This window comes from Coccomyxa subellipsoidea (assembly GCF_000258705.1).
Source record: "Coccomyxa subellipsoidea C-169, whole genome shotgun sequence".
NCBI lineage: Eukaryota > Viridiplantae > Chlorophyta > Trebouxiophyceae > Coccomyxaceae > Coccomyxa > Coccomyxa subellipsoidea.
In genome coordinates this window covers 670926-686796 of record NW_005178037.1, presented here as the reverse complement: position 1 = coordinate 686796, position 15871 = coordinate 670926, and the positions used below count along the sequence as shown (strand labels likewise).

Here is a 15871-nt window from a genome sequence, read left to right as displayed (position 1 = left end):
TCCTTCAAAGAGATCTGTAAGTACGTGTAGTTTATCTACAACTGCTGCAGTTCAGTTGTATTTACAATGCTCTGGAATCCAAGTTCACAATTTATTCGCTATCGTGACCCTAGCTCGGCCATCTTCTGAGGCTAACAGGGCAAGCACAATTGGACACCAAAATCAATCTCACTTGCGCAAACTGGATTCCACTCCATTATGTACATGCGAATATGCATTGTTGCAATCAGAGGGGCTCCGATCACCCCCAGTCAAAGGTCTGCAGAGTATGGCATTTCAGAATCTAGCCTGCAGTGCAATTAACCTTTATGTAGGTTTCCTTGAGAATGGGTTCTCACACGTCTGGTGAGCACCACCAAATAATGATCTATGTCTTGCATGATAGAAATTTGCAGTCCCCCATCTAATCGTAGAAAGAATACACCATGCCATCTATGACAACTCTCAGCAGCCATTCCCTCATCACTTCAATCTCTCCTCATAATCACCACCCCTCTTATTTATCTGTGCTCCTCTCTCATCCTGTCGCTATGTCAGACAAATTATGCTAGCCCAGCACTTGAGCTGCTCCCTGCCATCTCAACAAGTTCACCTACTGAGAACACTCCCTAAGTGTCAACCCAATAAGCACTTCAGCTGGGAGATACTGAGTGGCTGTCTGAAACAATTATCTCGTCGCATGCTGCAAGTTTGTACGCTGGTCAGAGGCACTCCCTCTCTGTCAAACCATTAACAATCGAGCAGGGATCTGTTTGCAGAGATGTCAAAGGCTCCTGGCTCTGCATGATCCAGTGGTGTCACGCAAAATGTGCATGCTGGTCAGAGGCAGTTGGGCGGCCGCGCGCATGTGACCTTGCCGGAGTAGTAAGCGGGCGCCTCAGCGGCCAGTTCTACGGCGCGAACCTCCCCCGGCCGCATCGCCAGGTCGCCATGACGCCGCAGGTCCAGTCCCAGCAGCGCCGCCTGCAGTAGCAACGCAATTTTCCCCTTCTGTCCCCTATAAATCAGGGTAGTGAAGGGTTTACAAACACCCCAGCAACTTTTACCACCTACGCCATTTTGAGAAACCAAGTGCGCAGAGGGTGAGCAGCCGCTGCTGACTGATTTGCTACAGTCTTTCCAAGTGGATGTAGCTAAGCACTGCAGGTAATATCGCAGCATGATCTTCTGCAATGACACAAAAGAAACATGTTGAAAAAGTAGAGGAGGTCAAGGTGTCGAGAAGGTTCCCAGACCTGCAGCACTGACAGGTTGTCCGAGTCCGGGGACACCACGATGACATTCGCGCCGCTGTACTGCGTCTCCATCACTGAAAGCACCTGCGCCGCGCACAACAACATCTCTCCTCCACATCATAGACCGGGACACCTTCAAATGAGAAGAGCAGGCCCCTGACCCATGCAGGCTCTGCCTCGTCATTCTCAATTTCACAATAGTCTAGGAGCTGCAGCAGGCATGTGGCAGGTGCAGGGCATGAAAGAATCTGATGTTACATGGAAATGCTGGATAAAGGCTGGCTCATCCATGCTTGAAATTGGCACAAGGAGACGAGGCAGGGCTTGCCTGTCTCACACGCACTAGGACGTCCGAGATGCTCTCGTTTGGAGTGCCATCCGTACCCCTGGGTGGTCTCCATTCTGCAAAAACATAGTGGCGTACTCAGCAATTCGTGCGTCATGCCCATGCCAGGGGTGTTCGATAGTACAACAGTAGTATCAACCAGACTTAATGATGGCATTAGTCATATGCAGTGCAAAAAGCATGCATGCAGATTGCCATAACTGCCGCATTTTGGAAGCGTTCACCTGCAGATGCTGACAGGACGCAGGCATGGGATAGATTACATCTTAATATTATACGCGCAGGAATCTATACCTGGAGACAACTGGTCGCCAGTGTTCACTTGCAAGCGAGCAGACTCCCAGGTCAGGCCTTCCAATGCTCCCAGACCCCTGCAAGCACACGCGGTGCCCTTTGCTTCACCAAACACTGTGCTGGAAGCATGCGAGGGCTTGCACTCTACTGTAGTCTTTTGATAATGTCACATTGAATGTCACATCTCCCTATGAAGGGATGAGAATGAAACTCACAGCGCCAATCATATGCTATACAGCAGGACAAATACCACAGGAAGAATGGCTGCACGCCGGACAATGCTGGTTTGAGGGCATACTTATGAGCTTACCAGTGCCTGAACGGGGAACTCTTTGTCGTACAATTAGTTTAGATTGCCCTGGCCAAATTGGCCCAAGGAACCAAGAAGGGTGGAGGGTTGCGCGCACCGGGGGTCGAGGAAGCTATATTCGGGGACGATGCGCGAGCGGCCGACGCCGAGAAGCGCGCCCAGGATCTCTGCGGTCTGGTAGGAGCGTTGAGTGATGCTGGGCCACAACCAGCAGTCCGCCGCGCACGCCCCCATCGCCCGTAACGCCGGAGCAGTCTCCCGCACCACCTGCGCTTAACTGCATGCTTGAACTCCAAGCAGCTATTCCATACTGCCTTTCAAGACCTCCATCGCTCCCATTCTGTGGCAGGTGCAGGTGCGAAGTTTGCATGTACCATCTGCCCTGTCAGCAAGACAGGAAGTGTTACTCCTCAGGATCACCACTTGTCCTGCTCATTGCCTGACAGCCAGCATTGGTCCCATGTCGGCACAATAAGCACATCCCATGCCGGAATAGGAAAGCGTGATATGCATGCATATAGTGTGCATGGATATGCCGTGCGGCATTACGCACCTGTGCCTTGCCGCGCTGGCTGAGGCCGGAGCTCATGGAGGTTTTGGCCACTGGGTTAGTCAGCACGTAGTTCTCCGCCTCTGACTCCCCCTCTCCAGCCCTCACCTGTAGCAGAACTCCAACATCTCAAGAATGTCGAGAAATGCAGCGTACTAATCTGCTTTGGCATGAGAAGTAAGAAGGGATGCAATTGAGAGCTGGATGCAGTGGGGTCTTGATGGCAGCCAGAAGGAGGCGGAGCCTACCAGGAAGTATTTGTTGTGCAGGGAGCTGGCGGGGAACTGCACCAGAGCAGCCTGCGCCGTCCTGGGTGTCCACATCCACCGCAGGCTGCATGCATGCATCATCTTTATTATATGTTCAAAATCATCGCATGCAGCAACTGATCATTGACTGCTTCCGCTCCGGTCATCTAGGTGCATGCAATCTGGAAAGGGCTGCTCTTGGCGGCCCAAGGGCTTCATTGGTAGCAACACAAAGTCTAGGCAAGTGTGAGTTTGAGTGGAGTCTCATACGTTGCTTGTGGGCAGAGCTTGGTGCACCTGTCTGAGGAGAGCACGCCAACTCCGAACAGCATCTGGTGCAGGGCATCTCGGCGGCTGGTGTGATACACCACTTGTGTCCCATTCTCGTTGGTGACGGTCACCCGGCTCTGTGTGCGCTCCTTTGTCTGCGCATACACATGCAAATTGAGCACAAATGTCCCTGTCACATGAACGAGCCTGCCGTCCTCTCAGAGAAGAGACAGTTCAAAAAAACTCCTTGAATGTATGTATTGACATGATGCAATGCATGCAGTGGGCGGATGCAAGAGATGTCATTGTAACAGGCCACTGATAAGGAGTGCAGAGCTTTCATTCTTGCTTGAGACAAGCAGGGCTCTTACAATTCCTTGTGATACCACAGCTTTCCTTACCTGGTCTGTCTGTTGGAAAGGGACCCTCAAATGGCTGGTAGGTGCTCTGCTGCCAGCATCAGCTGCCACTGGTGTTCCACAATTTGCTGACAGACGTCTCTCTGGAGAAGAGCCCATTGAAGGGGCATCCTGAGGACGCCGCAGATCTGGTCTATCCTCTGGACTTGGCAGTGACTGACAGACCATCCACTTCCGTATCTGCCGTCCTTGGGGCATCCTTTGCGCATGATGCCAGACCTGCAGCAATTATACTCTGTCATGTAAGGAGATGTGGGACAATACATGCTTTTTTGTATGTTGATGTCTTTGGTGATACAGATGACGTCTCACCTTCAATGCCTTCCTTTGCAGGCGAAGACCAAATCCTATTCCCGTACATATTGGGGTCCTGACCGTGCAGGTCCCATGCACATCATGCCCCATCATTGAAGCCTTGCACTGTGTGTCGGCTATGTCTGGGAATTTAGGGCCTGTTGAGCCTGCAGGCGTCTCCTCAGAGCGTGCACTCCTCCAAGGCGTGGGCGTTCAAGCAGCACTGCACAAAAGCTGCCCCCCTTCAAATTGAAGCTTGATCAAAGATTATCGAACTGTGCAATGCGGACAGAGTAATTCGATTCGAGGAATTGCAAGGATCGTCTGGGGCGTCACATTGGAAAGGACGAGCAACATTCAACGTCCCTAGCAATCGGACTAGGCCACGTTCAAGCCAAAACAAGATGATGGAGAAGATAAATAGACCATTCGTACCCCACAATTGCTGTCACCAGCGTCCTTTTCAAGCTAGATCACCTTTGATCCATGCCCTGGCAGGAAGGTTGGGAGGGGCAGTGCTGAATGTCATTTCGCGCCTACATGGTCTCACACGCTAGCGGGGATCTGCGTCTGTCTGTGTTCTTGATCATCGATATGCTGGCCAGGTCCAGGTCAAGGACCCTTGTTTCCGACTCAGCTATTAGTATCCCTCATGACTCATCATGACCAACAATAACAAGTTCTATTTCGGTGAGGAGCGTTCGTGCCCTTCTGCTCAATTCATCGCAGAGGTTCTTGTTCCATATGTGCATGCACTCACATCACTGAGGCGCACTGTTAGAGCGTCCATGAAGGGCTCAAATAAGCCATCCGTGACTCTGATGATCGTTGGAAAGAGAACTCTTGCCTGATTGCTACTCAATAGCTATTGAGTGGACAGTAAGCTTCCAAATCAACTGAAAGAACAATCAAATTCTGGCTATTTACGTTAGAGCGACTTTCGTTTGACATACTGACAGTTGATAACTGGGAGAAAGCAGAACTATGGTGAGGCAAAGGGAGAAGGGCAACCCCGACAAGGATAAATATGGGACCTGGAAGCAGAATCTGCCCATTATGTACGACTGGATAATGAACCACAACCGTGGATGGCCGTCTCAGAGCTGCAGGCGAGGCCTTGATCTGCCCTCAAATAATTTCCCTGTCGCAGGATACACGCTGCAGACATTGTGGTTGTCAGGATGCATCGAATCTGACATTTTGCATGCAGGTGGGGGGAGGCAATCGAAGACTTCAAGTACAAGAAGCGGCATTATCTGTACCTCTCAGACAGGGTGTGTATTCTAACAGAAGCATGTCGTGTGTCTCTTTTATCTAATTGAGTCTCAACCGTTGTCTTTCTCCCCTGTCCCTAAATTATATTATGGTGAAAGTGCAGACGGACCCCGAGGGAACCGACCCAAACAAACTGTCTGTGTGGACGCTTGACGTCACCAAGGTGAGTTAATCGGATGAGGATAATGTCATCATATTCAGTGTTAATTTCCATGGTACTTTGTGCGTCGCACAGCATGTGTCTGAGTGGATTTGTCTGTGCAGCCGCGGGTTGCACCAGCAGAGTCCTTGAAGTATGATGAGAAAGCCAAGAGCCCAAACATCAAGCCATACTCCACCATCATCCACCCAGGAGAGGCAAGCCTGCCATCTCTCTTCTTGTTGCAGAGAACCTCATCTTGGGGAATACACATGCCTAGGAGTACAGCGTTGTCCTTGGCCTTCTGTTGACCCACTGTATGTGCAGAAGTGGGCCTGACGTGCCGAAGTGGTTTGGGGCGCAGGTGAATAAGATCCGTGAGTGTCCGCAGCACCCGCACATTGTGGTGACGCACACGGATGCAAAGGAGCTGTATGTGTGGGACATTGAGAAGCAGCCCAACCGGGCCACCGACAAGGTCAGCTCTTTTGGGTATTTAGCTGTATGTGTTCAGTCATGATGAGAACTTGGGACTTGCATGGCTGTGGTAAGGCCAAGGCCAGGCTCAGAGCAGCATGGCTGTGTCGTCTGCTTGATCCAGGAGCTTTGAGTGCTGGTGTAAACTGACGCAGTAGCTGGAAAGCATTGGAACTTTTGTGAGGGTGTGCATGTCATGCATGAATGGGGATGCTGTGCACGGCAGGGGGATGAGCTGCAGAAGCTGTCTATTCCGGACCTTGTTCTGGTGGGTCACGAGCAGGTGGCGGCCTTTGCGCTGGGCATGAGCTCGGCAAAGACCCTTGTAGCCAGCGGCGGCGAAGATCAGAAGGTGCGGATTGTACCGAACATAGACCAGGGTTTCAGCGGCCTTATTGCCGTTGCCAGCTAGCAGAGGCCAAGCTAGTTACAGCGGCTGCATTGAAAGCCTGAGAGGAGGAGGCTGCCTCAAATGCAGCCATTGTGAAGGAAGCTGCTGAGAGCAGACAATTTTGGTGTAGGTAGCTGAGGAGCTAGAGCACAAATTTCAGCTGTGTCAATGCCGTGAGGCATTCTCTGAAGCTAATGCCTTTCTGACATTCAACACTATAGACTCAGGCGGTTGCAATGACCTGCTGCTATGGGATGCTTGAGATACCATTGCATGATCTGCACAGGTGGCTGAGTGGGTTGGATTGGGTCAGGAGTGCCTGTGCATGTGGTACTCTGAGAGCCTGGGTTGGGTGCTTTTTATGCAGGTGCTCATCTGGAATTTGGAGGACCACGATGGCGGCTCCTGGCTTTCAGCGTCCAGGAAGAAAGGGGAAAGCGCGGGGCCGGCCAAATACTCGCCGCCTGCCCCGTCCCTGGCACCTAGGTTCAAGCTCAAGGTGCATCTTTGCTTCCTTTTTGGTCCGCATTTGTATTTCCCTCAGGACACACTCTGTTGAGAGAAATGCTGTCCTTGCTGTACATGCTGCTGCGCCACTCCGTCCTGTCTTCTTTTGAAGGGGGGTGCTTCTTAAAAGGAAGCAGAGACAGACTGCTGGAGTTGCATGCAGACACATGGCAATACACCCATGACATATCACTGATTGGCTTCTGCTGTGACAAAACCCTCTTTAGCAGCTTTATTACAGGGCAGAGCTAGCAAACATTCCCTCTCGCTGTATTGACTTCATCCACACCCTAGCTTCCACTTACTGAAGGGCTCGCATTATTATGGGGAAACAGGGTCACAGCGCAACGATAGAGGATGTGGTGTGGCGGCCGGGCAGCACAGAAGAGCTGGCCAGCGTGGGCGATGACTACAAGCTGCTGCTGTGGGACACGCGCGCGCAGCCGGGGCCGGCTGCCGCTGTGGAACAAGCGCACGGCCAACAGGACGTCCAGTGCGTGGACTGGAGCGCGCTGCAGGAACATATGCTCGTCACTGGTGAGGGCTGGCCTTTTGCACCTGAATACTCACATGTGTGCATGCGCACCTGCACCTGATTAGTCACATGTGTGCAGCAGGGCTTTGACCATCCCCTTGCGCCCCTGACATTACCCTGCTTACCAAGTAATGCGTTGGTGGAGCCTTGTTGACAGACCTGGTCTTTTGCAACCAATTTGCAATTGTGCAACTCAGATGTTCTGAATAGCTGGAATTTGCAGCAACATCGGCATGCTGCCAAGCAGATGCCACAGCTCCTCCAATATGATGCCTGCATGGTCCTGCGCACTGTAGAGGCGAGCTGGGTAGGCCTAAAGTCTGGTGCATGTGTGGTTGTGTGCAGGGGCTGCGGACGGCAGCGTGAAGGTGTGGGACCGGCGGCAGCTGAAGGAAGCGGTGCACACCTTCAAGCTGCATGACTCGGCCATCATGCGAGTGGAGTGGGCACCCTACAAGCCAGGTACATGCGCTGTCCCAATTGCGATTCTTCGGCCCTCTGTGCACACCTTTGCTGCGGCAATTTGCGTAACTTTCCGAGATGTGCCTTTTCTGCACACTCGAGTCCAGGCTTGCTCACATGCTGCTACTGCTGCCCCTGGCACAATCACACCAAGGCCCCACGATCTTCGGGCGGCATATCAGCAAGGTCAGACTTGAGCTTGCAGGAGACACACCAATCTGCCTTGCACTCAGTACCATACTGTTGATGTCGGGGTCCTGCCTTTCAGGGGTGTCTTTTCAGGAGATTTGTCCGTGCAGGTGTGTTTGCGAGCGGGGGCGAGGACAAGCTGATAGCAGTGTGGGACCTGGAGCGCCAAGACAAGATGCCCGGCGGCGGCGAGGAGGCCGGCCCGGATGCGAAGAAGGCGCGCACCATCGGCGCCTCGCTGCCGCCGCAGCTCATGTTCCACCACGCGGGCCACCGCTCGCAGGTGGGCGCCTTTCTGTGTGTTCTTGAATTTATCTTAATCAATTCATGCTGAAAAGAGTAGGCGTGGCATTGCATGCATCCTGTGAGCGGACATGCTGCAGCCTGCCAGCAAGCTGATTTGATTTTAGGGCTGGCAGCGCCGCTGTTGCTGTACCGGTCAGTGTTGCTTTGGAGAAAATCTGTTTATTGGAGTTCTTGCTGTAAGTGGGAGAGTTGCTTGCTGGCACCACAATAACAGGGTTCGACTACCGTACGTAATCTTGATCACCCCAAGAAGTTGCTCCCTGAAGCCGGCGCCCTGTTCTGCGGTTTACATGACCGAGAAGGCTAAAGTCCATGAGCGCCACGAGAAGTTGTTGCTGGGGTCGTTAAGTAGAATCAGGGGGTACTCAATGGGGTACTCAATGGCTGACCTAATTGTTTCCCCTCGAAATTTTGGGCGGGACTTGAAGAACCCCTGATCGTGGCATGCAGGTGGTGGACTTCCAGTGGCACCCGACGGATCCCTACACCATGGTCAGCGTGTCGGACGCCGGAGCAGGGGGCACGCTGCAGGTATGAACGCCCGTTAGAAATCTTCTGGTGCTGAAGAATGAAAGTCTCACAATTCACGTAGGGGTGGGGAGATGTTTGTATTCTTACTGCACTTTCACACAGCGAGCAGCCCTTCCTCCCTGGATTGGAGCTTGCACTGACTTATAATGTATGCATGTATTCTCTCCTGGTTTAATGAGGAGCAGAACAGTAAACAGCATCTTTGGTTACATGCAGAGTGATCATTCAAATTCCATACTTCGAAATGAGAAATTCGGATTTTAATTCAAGCTGTAACGGTCCCATGCTGCAGGTGTGGCGCATCAGCGACCTCATTTGGCGCCCCATTGACGAAGTCCTGCGCGAGCTTGAGGAGCACAGGTGCGCGGCCCTTGCCATACAGCTTCAACTGAATTTTTAGCTGCAACTGATTGCTTTGGCATGAAAGCCACCGCAGCAGGGATGTTGTTTAACTGCATAGCTCATTGAGCACCATACTGTCCCTGTTTCTTATGGGCAAATTACTACTAGAGCAACCGCCTGTACATTTTAGAGACAGCATGGTCCTCAAAGGTCTCTGCAGTTGTAGGCTCTGCATCTTGTCAGGCAAAATCTCTTTTGTTAGATGAGCATTTCTTCTGTTAGCACGCGGTAGGCATCACCCTGTCAGCACTTGGAAGTCAATGTGGACAGCACACCATTATGACAAATGAGTAGCACATTCCTGATCTGCCCGGCCTTTGCAGGCCGCACATTGCATGCAGATCATCCACTTGATGCCAATCACAGCGCTTTTGCACCCGTAAATGCAATGCCAAGGCAGGGATGCATTGTTACGGTCTTCATACTGCTCCTCTCGCAGGCGCCCTACGGCAGTGCCCTGATGCACGGGTTTGTGCAGGGACTACATTCTGGGCGTGAAGGAAGAGGCGAGGGAGGCTGCGAGCGGCGCGAACACAGCTCCTGCTGCTGATAAGCCAGTCAGGAGCGGAGTGACAGACACGACTGTTGTGGCGCCGGCAGCGCCAAAGGGCGCCAGCAAAGAGGAAGCTGCAGCCAGGGCTGCTGACAGTGCTGACCCCATGGACGAGAGCTGAGTCATCGCTGACAGATGTGATCCTGGCCCATTCCGGCCAGTTTGCCTGCAGCTGCAGTAGCTGGCTACGTTGGCATTTCCCTTCCTACTAATGTGCCTGCAGCTGCAGATATGCCTGCAGCAGCAGTAGGTGGCTATGTTGACAATTTTAAGGCAGTCTCATTAGACCCCCAAGTAAGAGGGATTGAGTCAGGCAGCGAGGGTGTGCGGCCAGCCAGTGCTGCGTAGTCTCGGACTTATTGATTTGTCTCTTGGGCAGAGATATGCCCGTTGATGCGCTGTGCAGCCTTTTACCTATGCATGTGGGTGAGTGGCAGGCTTGTGTGCTTTTTAAGGAAGGTTGGACTGCTTGGATGTCACATTGATGACTTTGTTATGCTTGGCAAAATAATTCTTTCATATGGAAGTGGTCCTTACATCGATCTAATCTCAAAGAGATCAATATACGAAACTCTGTTGCCAGTGGCAAAGCAAGAGCGAGTAAGCTCCCGTACATATGGTCCAGGGATTACTGTATTGCGTTTTGTAAGTGGCAATTCAATCCGGCTTGAATGCAAGACATACAAGACAAATCTGCGCTGTGCGAGCGCTGATGGCAATTGGAAAAGTGTACTTCCAAGCACTTATTGCATGCAAGGCCTATTTGCAAGGGTCCACAGCCGATCCGACTTGATTTACAAAGGAACACACCGAGAATATCACCATGCTATCATGGGAAATTTAAAGTTGTGTGCACAATGCAATCATTCCAGGCCTCTGATCAGAATGACGTCAACCGGCTGCCTGACAGCTGGTATCTACACCAATGTGAAGAACTTCCTGACAGGGATGGTGACCTTGAAGTGCGTCTGGCCTGGTGGGAAGTGCACATAGTCTCCTGCATTGATCTCCACTGGCTCGCCACCTGTAGTAAAAATATTTTCTCAACCTCATGTAGGCAAAAGTTCTGTTAGATTCCAGTGATGAGCGTCCTCCTCTACACACAGCATGGTGGCAGGTGCCATTGAACAATGATCACACAATGCTTATGGCAGCTCAGCTGCAACCGCAAAGGATCTGCTTGTCTTATAAGCAGTCTGCAATGCCTAAGTTGCAGGGGTCGAAGGGCATCAGGACTGGTGAAAAAGTGCCCACCTTCATATGTGACGTAGAACTGGCCAGCCAGGATGTATGCGTACTCGTCCTTGCTGTAAGTCCAGGGAAACTCGCTGGGAGCGCAGTCCCAGAATGTCCACACCTTGGATTTGCCAGCCACATAATCGTCCAGACTGAAGGCTGTCAGCTTCTGCAGGAAAGATAAAAAAAGGCTTAGGCTCGTTCAATAGTTGTATGCCCGCCAGCATGCGAACGTAGAAACTGGTGGCTGTTTAATCACACGTTATGTATTAATGACAAAGATGCATGCAACTAGACTGCTCTTTGGGATGCAGATGTGCTTTTGATGCACCTGTAGTGCCTCGATGGGCTCGCTCTTCGTGATGGTGATCTGGGGAGCCATGGTGGTGGCAGGTCTTGCAAACTTTATTCAGAATCTCCTGTGGATCACAAAAGTTTGTCTATTTAGTAAGTCGACCTCAACTGATGCGTATACGCCTTACGACATTGCGGTGCAAATGATTATATGGCGCTAACACCTCTTGGCTGAAATTGCCCGTCATAATAGACAAGATCGCAAGCTGTACATTTTGTCCTGCAGTTTCTGTCCGTTTGCGTGGCATACAGAGATTAATCCCTTAACCTAGGTCGATGCACCTACAGCCTATTTACAACATCACGGCCACACTTCCATCTCTTCAGAGCATAGCACCACTGCCTTGCGCAGGAACAAGTAATGCAGAAATATCGTAAGTAAAAATCGTCACGAAAATGCAGGTGACGAGAGAGCACTTTGGGAAATCTAGCGAGCACAGGCCTGTCGTGAAGAGGGTTTACCGGTTTCGAGGGGTAGGTAAGGCGGATCTCAACGAAGCACTCGCCAGCCGTAAGTTATGCTTCAGAAAGAAAGTTTGTTGCGGGAAAGCAGAGACACCCGAGGAGCCATGGCTGAGATCCAGGCATTCGTTCACGGCTGCACGTAAACCTGCGAGTCTACTTTGGCCGATCGTCCCTCTGACGGCGTGCTTACCTCATGCTTCAAACTCAGGTTCATCAGGATGATGGAGCCCAATCCTAAATACTCCAAAGGTAAATATAAGCATCGTGACTACTCAGGCTCACATGATACTCATTGTTGTCTCTGAGCAGAGGCTCTTTGATCAGCGGTCTTGGGCCAGAATTGCCTGACTATAGTCTAGTCTAGTAAAATCTGCAGTCGCATGGTGTGCACTGGCAGTGCCACTATACTTTGATTGAACATTTCATGTAACATGTCATGACCAAAGCATGCTCTTAGAGCTGGCAGTCTGGCGCTAAAGCAGCCTGCGTGTGCACTGCGTTTGCATGCGACTACTAAGTCATTGTTGCAAAAGTCACATTGTCCATTAATGGATATTATTATAATTAAGTTGTTGAGGCACGATTGTGAGCATGATACAAGGAGCACCAGGGTTTGGTGCTGACTTTACAAATCCGCGATTACCTCACTGAATCCACTACTACTGGCAATTCAGAAGTCAGGATCCTTGAAAATTCTATGTTCAGCACTGGGCTCAACCATGGCATGGATGAGATAATACTTGTCCTGCAATGTCATTCTCTCTCCCTGAATCACAGACGTTGAGGCATGAGTGCATGGATTTGATCCATGATATGCGCATGCAAAGCGCTCGCTTGTGCCGCTGGGATCCACAGGCCTCCAAGCGCGAATGTGCCCTGCAGCCAAAATGCAGCCCAAGTGTTGGGCACTCATCTTATTTTGCTCACTAACTTCCTTTTCAAAATGATGAAGCGCTTTGTCCAGCGGTCATTGCAGCTCTGCATCCAGCACTGCCCGAGTGCTGAGCACTCGACTCCCTGTGCTGCTGATTGCCAAACAATGCTCACAGATACCCATCAGCTCGCTCTGGCCGTACAACGCCACGGCAACATTGTAAGTAGAGTGCAGCGCCATGGAGAAATAGCCTGAAGGGAGGACAAGAGCTCATGGTACACACCTGTGTCACGACTGCAGTGGTGAGGACTCCCACCAGCAGGCCAGCCAGGACATCTCCAAGGAAATGGCGACCCATGAGGCAGCGAGAGAATGCTGTCGCCAGGCCCCAGACAATGATGGGCACAGCCCAGGCCATCTGGCTGCCTTGCTGCAGCCACACCAGCGCGTACAGTGCCAGAAACATTGCCCTGCGCATGCACCTTCCTGTCAGTAGGGATCCCGCTGTAAATAGTACTGGGGAGAGCCTGTCTTGACCACAATAAGGCAATCCAATGTGCTGTATCATCAGATGGTGAACGTACTGATCAAAATAACCTCAATATTCCTCGCCGAGTTCAATCAATTTCGAAATGAAATAACCACAGTGTTAGAATCTGATTTTGATGAGTGAAGATCACCTGGCTGCATGTCCACTAGGGAAGGAGAAGCTGTCAACTGCCACAACGAGGAGGAAGTCACCAGCGTTATTGTAGACTGGCCTAGCCCGTTGCATCAGGCCCTTGAGGGTGCCTACAATGGCGATGTCCACCAGAAGCCCCACCAGCAAGTTTGCAGCGCATGTGCGCACAAGGGGGGATGCTGATGGGGCAAGGAATACCACAGGCGCTAGTGGCAGCCACAGAAGACCGCTGCCAGTGTGCTCTAATGCTTTGAAAACATATCTGGGAATTTTTGAGCCCACATTCCGGTACAGTCCCAATGAAACCTTGGTGTCTATATCAACTATAGCATTGCTGCGATCTGGTGGTACTAATTTCTGATTCGACATGGCAAACGTGGTGCATGCAGGCCTGGATTTACAATTGACGCTTGAAAGAATCATATGCTAGAATTGCACAATCACTTGTCCTCCAACAAGACCGCAATTGTTGCGTCATGGCATATCTTGCATAAAGCTGTCTTGGACGGGCTCCTGCTCCGTTCAAGAAAATTGCAGATAATTGGAGCCTCCTTGCTGATTCTGTGCAAAAAAAGAGAAGAGGATGCAAATTTGCAGGGATCAGAAGAACAATTGCACATATCCCTGTCCAGATTAGGAACACCGTGGACATGTTCCCTGAAGGCTTGATCATTCTAAAATTCTACCCAACCGCTCGATCAGATCCATGCTCAATAACGGTTAGAAGTTAGGTCTAGACGCACCACTTTTAGCAGAATAAAACCCTGAATAGAAGTGCAGGCCCTGAGCAACTGAAAAGCTTTCATTCAGCAATCGAACTTATCCAAAAACGACCCAAACGAAGCTTTAACTTCCTGAAAGTCTCTAAACTCCAACTCGCAACTATCTCTACAAATTTGGGGGAGTTTGGCTTCAGGTCGCTCGACCCCTGAATACACGATCAGATGGGTGAGGCTCTCGCTGTCCGTGCCTGGTGCTGCATTGGATCTCGACATAGCCTTAATAATAGCCCACTAGCATGTCCCTAATTGACATGCACTACAATATTGCTTGCATTAGGGCTGTGTCGTCTTCAACAGTATGCGTACAAAGACATGCAATCTGTTCATAAGCTTTGCCTTGGTACACTGTTGCTTCGTCGTAGGACCTTGAGGTACCGATGTGTGCAAACAGGTATCCCCAAGTTCTACAGATGGCTGAGCGAGCGGTACCCGCTGGTGAACCAGCCCATAGCAGAGACCAATGTGCCAGAAGTGGACAACCTGTATCTGGACATGAACGGGATCATCCATAATTGTACGCATGGCAACGATCCAGGCACAAAGCTCACAGAAACGGAGATGATCATCAAAGTCTTCAACTACCTGGAGAAGCTGTTCCAGATAGTCCAGCCCAAGAAACTCCTGTTCATGGCTATCGATGGTACCGCCCGTCCATACAATGATCTTTCACCGCCAGCCAATGCCCATATTACAAGCTGTGTCCACATGCATGCAGTGCAGCCTGCAGTGTTGCGCTGCACTTGAAGCTGTATGTCCCCCGCAGGTGTTGCCCCGCGCGCAAAGATGAACCAGCAGCGGTCACGCAGGTTCAAAGCTGCAAAGGAGAGAGTGGAGGTCAGCACCAACTGCCTGTCATGCAATTCACTTGGGAACTCATAAGATCCTTGTCAATGGACCCATGTATGTCTCAACATGTCTCGAGTAGAGGAAATACACAGTGCCCAGTTGGATGTCTGCATGCACAAGTTTGCCTGACAGCTGTCGCGCATGATGGCAGGCTGAGAAGGAAGCGGAGAGGAAAGGGGAGGTCACGGCAGGGGATGCCTTTGACTCCAATTGCATCACTCCTGGGACGCCCTTCATGGAGCGGCTTGGCGCGCACCTGCGCTTCTTCATCCGCAGGAAGATCGCAGAGGATCCCGCCTGGAGGGAACCCACAATTGTCTTCTCAGGTGGGATCCTCCTTCGGAGATTCTCATGTCTCCTCCAAGCAGGAAAAGCCATCAGAAGCGCCGCCTGCGCGCTGTCTCTGTCCATCACCACACAGGCCTAATTTCTGAGCTTTGAATCACTTCCCGGTTGATATGCTGCATCATGATGGAGCATGAAATAGGGAGTGAGATCGTTTGTATCTCAACAATATGTCTTCAACTTTATCAAGTTCTGCTTAAAAAATGCTGAACACTCCTGGTAGACACTGCCGTGCCCCAAACCAAGAAGCCGCTGATCTCCATGATACCCCACACAACCAAATTAGACAATTAGTAGCCAGAGCTTGATTCTTGCACGTTGCAGGCCACGACGTGCCCGGGGAGGGTGAGCACAAGATAATGGAGTATGTGCGGCTGGCCAAGCGCAGCCCAGGGTACCAGCCAAACCTGCGCCATTGCATGTACGGCCTGGACGCTGACCTCATCATGCTGTCGCTGGTGACTCACGAGCCCCACTTCTGCCTCCTGCGCGAGGTCGTGCGCTTCGGTGGCGGCGGCAACCGCGGGCAGCCCAGCCGGGAGGTCCTTGACAAC

At 51.4% G+C, this 15871-nt stretch overlaps 3 protein-coding genes across 3 annotated transcripts; 1 reads left to right on the top strand and 2 right to left on the bottom strand.

Annotated features, from left to right (window-relative positions):
* Positions 1-819: 819 nt before the first annotated feature.
* COCSUDRAFT_14784 (hypothetical protein) lies at positions 820-3058 on the bottom strand (the record flags this gene model as incomplete). Its single annotated transcript, XM_005648442.1, has 7 exons — positions 820-963; positions 1236-1340; positions 1573-1637; positions 1876-1952; positions 2283-2452; positions 2739-2843; positions 2984-3058. 7 exons carry the CDS (start codon positions 3056-3058, stop codon positions 820-822), a joined length of 741 nt encoding a protein of 246 aa, XP_005648499.1.
* Positions 3059-4690: 1632 nt separating this feature from the next.
* COCSUDRAFT_28532 (WD40 repeat-like protein) lies at positions 4691-11876 on the top strand. The gene is made up of 16 exons (XM_005648441.1): positions 4691-5075; positions 5177-5240; positions 5345-5404; positions 5506-5598; positions 5745-5858; positions 6093-6237; positions 6680-6747; positions 7091-7292; positions 7636-7752; positions 8052-8224; positions 8698-8778; positions 9071-9138; positions 9659-10759; positions 10990-11138; positions 11301-11388; positions 11786-11876. The coding sequence occupies exons 1-13, from the start codon at positions 4951-4953 to the stop codon at positions 9852-9854; spliced, it is 1506 nt and encodes a 501-aa protein (XP_005648498.1). The 5' UTR covers positions 4691-4950; the 3' UTR covers positions 9855-10759; positions 10990-11138; positions 11301-11388; positions 11786-11876.
* A 508-nt stretch (positions 11877-12384) lies between these two features.
* COCSUDRAFT_65663 (acid phosphatase/Vanadium-dependent haloperoxidase) lies at positions 12385-13633 on the bottom strand. Its single transcript, XM_005648440.1, has 3 exons — positions 13343-13633; positions 12946-13132; positions 12385-12664 (listed from the first exon to the last, which is right to left on the bottom strand). Exons 1-3 carry the CDS (start codon positions 13435-13437, stop codon positions 12560-12562), a joined length of 387 nt encoding a protein of 128 aa, XP_005648497.1. The 5' UTR covers positions 13438-13633; the 3' UTR covers positions 12385-12559.
* Positions 13634-15871: the final 2238 nt, after the last annotated feature.

Bases quoted from the DNA above. Each gene is read 5' to 3' on its own strand.
- COCSUDRAFT_28532 (XM_005648441.1), top strand. From the start codon at position 4,951: ATGGTGAGGCAAAGGGAGAAGGGCAACCCCGACAAGGATAAATATGGG. The intron at 6,238-6,679 runs GTTTCAGCGGCC...CCAGGAAGAAAG, and splicing joins TGTACCGAACATAGACCAGG to GGGAAAGCGCGGGGCCGGCC. The intron at 8,779-9,070 runs GTATGAACGCCC...CCCATGCTGCAG, and splicing joins GAGCAGGGGGCACGCTGCAG to GTGTGGCGCATCAGCGACCT.
- COCSUDRAFT_65663 (XM_005648440.1), bottom strand. From the start codon at position 13,437: ATGCAACGGGCTAGGCCAGTCTACAATAACGCTGGTGACTTCCTCCTC. The intron at 13,133-13,342 runs GTGATCTTCACT...GTGCATGCGCAG, and splicing joins CCTAGTGGACATGCAGCCAG to GGCAATGTTTCTGGCACTGT. The intron at 12,665-12,945 runs GTGTGTACCATG...TTTTGGCTGCAG, and splicing joins CCACTGCAGTCGTGACACAG to GGCACATTCGCGCTTGGAGG.